This window comes from Montipora foliosa, unplaced genomic scaffold, assembly GCF_036669935.1.
Source record: "Montipora foliosa isolate CH-2021 unplaced genomic scaffold, ASM3666993v2 scaffold_177, whole genome shotgun sequence".
Taxonomy (NCBI): domain Eukaryota; kingdom Metazoa; phylum Cnidaria; class Anthozoa; order Scleractinia; family Acroporidae; genus Montipora; species Montipora foliosa.
The window spans coordinates 15,825-18,717 of record NW_027179479.1 but is presented as its reverse complement, the minus strand read 5'-3'; the positions used below and the strand labels follow the sequence as shown (position 1 = coordinate 18,717).

Genomic DNA, 2,893 nt, shown 5'->3' with positions numbered 1-2,893 from the left:
TGAGCTTTTGACTACGGGACAAGCTTTGATTGCGAGGGTGAGGAGAGTAGAGTACACTAGGGACAAGTGAGGGGTAAATAGTACTCCCTTAGGGCTCATTAACCCCAGTTAAGAGCTTAAACTTATAATTAATGAGTCCCTAAGGGTCAGTGACATAAAAAGGGGGGAAAGCCGCGGGGGATATTCGCATGCCCAGGAGAGGGGCATGGGCAACCGAGGGTAATGATGATTACTCCTCCCCCCACCCTCTGCAAGGCTTGTGAAACTAGAAAAGGAGGAACACAGAATCTCCTTTTATCTATTTATTATTATTATAATAATTTTTTTTTTTAAATATAAATATTATGTTAATCACTATCTTTTAGCGGAATTTGGGTGGCAGGGAAGGCAGAGCCTATGCCCCCTAGGGTAGCGGTGTCCCTAGGAGGACCCCCTAGAGTAGCGGTGTCTCTAGAGGCAACCCTACGCTAGAATGTAACATAGGGTGGACCAGAAGAGGGGTGCCCTTCTGGAAGTAGAATAGGTCAGATGGTGAGTTGTACCATCTTGGAGTAAGCAATCCGGACCTATTGCCAAGGAGGGCTGTCCCACCTACTGTGGGGTAAAGTGCAGCCCAGGGTTCACTTCCCTGCCACGATTGTGTGAGCCAAAAATATTCTGGTCAAGAATGGGGGAACACAATCACCCCACAGTAAATTGGGTGGACGTTGGCTGGAAGACCAACTGCCACATGTAGAAGAAATAGGATACGATATCGGCATGCATAGCCATAATGAACAGTAACTAGTTGTCATGATACTGGTCATCAGGGAGACAACAAAGAAGGGTCTAACCTACAATAATTATTATTACTTCAGTTCATTGTCAGTTGTTTAGGGATAGCCAGCAGTGTCTCTTGAGGAGTTCTTATGTAACGTTCATAGCAGTCAGAAGACCAACGACCCAATACCTTGATTAACCAGGCAGGAATCCCTGCAGCAGCTGCAGTAGTCGCAGCACCAATACGGAAGCTATGTGAGAAATAGTGTTGAGGTTGTATGCCGCATTGCTGCAGGACATCCCGGAGTGCATGAGTAAGAGAAGTTCGGGTGAGCCACTTGCCACTGGTGAAGGTGAACAGGGGGCCTGCTGATGATGGTTGGCATTGGAACACGTAGTCTTTCATAGCCATAACGGCACAGATGGAGGTAGTGGACCTTGCTAGGGTTAGGGTGCAACCATTGCGGAAGGGATCTGTTTTCGACCGTTTAATCGTGACTAGCATGTAGTCGGGAGATTCAACGTGAGGGATAAAGGTGATATCCTTAAAGCAGAGGTGAGTTGCGGGGTCGAAGACGTGGTCATTACAGGTAAATTCGCTTGAACGTAAAAAACCGAAAAAGGCTAAGGTGAAGGCTGCCCAGAGCATAATGTGATTGAGGTCAAAAGTCAAGTCTGGTCGGTAAAAGTTGAAAATAGACTGCAGGATTTGGATTGTAATTGGATAACGATCTAATTTAACGGGGATTAGGGAACGTTTGATCCCATTAAGGACCTTCTGGAGTCGAAACATTTTTGGGAGTTTTAAGGCAAAGTTGTGTAGCCTATGGAGGTCTTGAACGGCAAACAGGTAAAGCTTAATGGTATTGTAGGAAACTGTTTTGGCTAAATGGGAGACAAAATAAATCAGGGTAATTTCAGATGCGGGGAGAAGGGGCGTAGAGGGGCTAATTAACCCGTGCATAAGGCAAAAGGAAATGAAATGGTTTTGACCGACACTATAAGAACGTTTAGTAGCTGGAGCAAGGGACGCACCAAGGTAGTGGGAAACGGAGGCTGTTAAATGGACGTCGCTGATAGAGGGATGGCGCAGGGGAAGGGTGAGGCATTGGGAGCCAGGTGGCGGAAGCGGTCCATCTGAAAACGGGACAAAGAATCAGCTATTGAATTATCTAGCCCAGGGATATGTCTAGCGGTGAAGGAAAAGTTGTGTTCTAAGGTAAGAATCGTAATGGCCCGTACGAGGTCCATGATCCTAGGGGACTTGGAGCGTTTGGAGTTGATGATGGAGACAACTGGCAGGTTGTCGCACCACATACAAATATGTTTGCCTGACCACGAAGGGGCCCAGAGGTAGCAGGCGATGTAAATGGCAAACAGTTCCTGCCAGTCAATGCTGATACCTATGGTGGGGTTAAGGAGGTGTTGAGGGAGCCAAGGAGCCTGAAACCAGTCCCCATTGAGATAACCACCATACCCATGGGACCCAGAGGCGTCCGTAAATAATTGGAGGTCAGGCGAGGAGAGAACGTCACCCCCTAAGAAAAGACTTACTCCATTCCAATGGGTAAGGAAGGTTAACCACATTAAAATGTCCTTGCGGAATTCCCCGTTGAGTTTAATGTGCCAGCGAGAGTTAGTGATGCCCTTTGTTAAACTAATTATTCTTTGCAGAAAAGCCCGGCCCGGGGCAACAACCCTGCAAGCAAACTGTAGGGTACCAATCAGGGACTGGAGCTCCTTCAGAGTGGCAGATTTACGGTGTAACCACTGTTGAAGGGCCTGTTTAGCACGGATTAGTTTGTCCAAGGGAAGACGAGCTTCCATGGTAGTAGAGTCAAGGAGAATACCCATAAATTCTAAGGAGGTGGCAGGAGCAAAAGTTTTACGGGGGCGACAGGGATATTGAGTTCGGTGAAAAGACAAAGGATTTTGCAAAGGGCAGTAAGGCAGTCTGACCTAGGGGGGCTGGTGACAAAGAAAAAGTCATCCAGAATGTGGATCACGTTAGGGATACCTAGCTTATGTTTAATTATCCATTCAATCATGCAGGAAAATTGGTCAAAAAGATAGGGTGCAGATCGCAATCCAAAGGGAGCACTGTATCGAAGAAATACAGGCTGTTCCATTTCAT

General features: G+C 46.9%; 2 protein-coding genes across 2 annotated transcripts; both read right to left on the bottom strand.

Annotated features, from left to right (window-relative positions):
• Positions 1–771: 771 nt before the first annotated feature.
• Positions 772–1,723, bottom strand: LOC137986307 (integrase/recombinase xerD homolog). Its single transcript, XM_068833503.1, has one exon. The coding sequence runs from the start codon at positions 1,721–1,723 to the stop codon at positions 854–856; it is 870 nt and encodes a 289-aa protein (XP_068689604.1). The 3' UTR covers positions 772–853.
• Positions 1,724–1,818: 95 nt separating this feature from the next.
• On the bottom strand, positions 1,819–2,586 carry LOC137986308 (uncharacterized). Its single transcript, XM_068833504.1, has one exon. The coding sequence runs from the start codon at positions 2,584–2,586 to the stop codon at positions 1,819–1,821; it is 768 nt and encodes a 255-aa protein (XP_068689605.1).
• Positions 2,587–2,893: the final 307 nt, after the last annotated feature.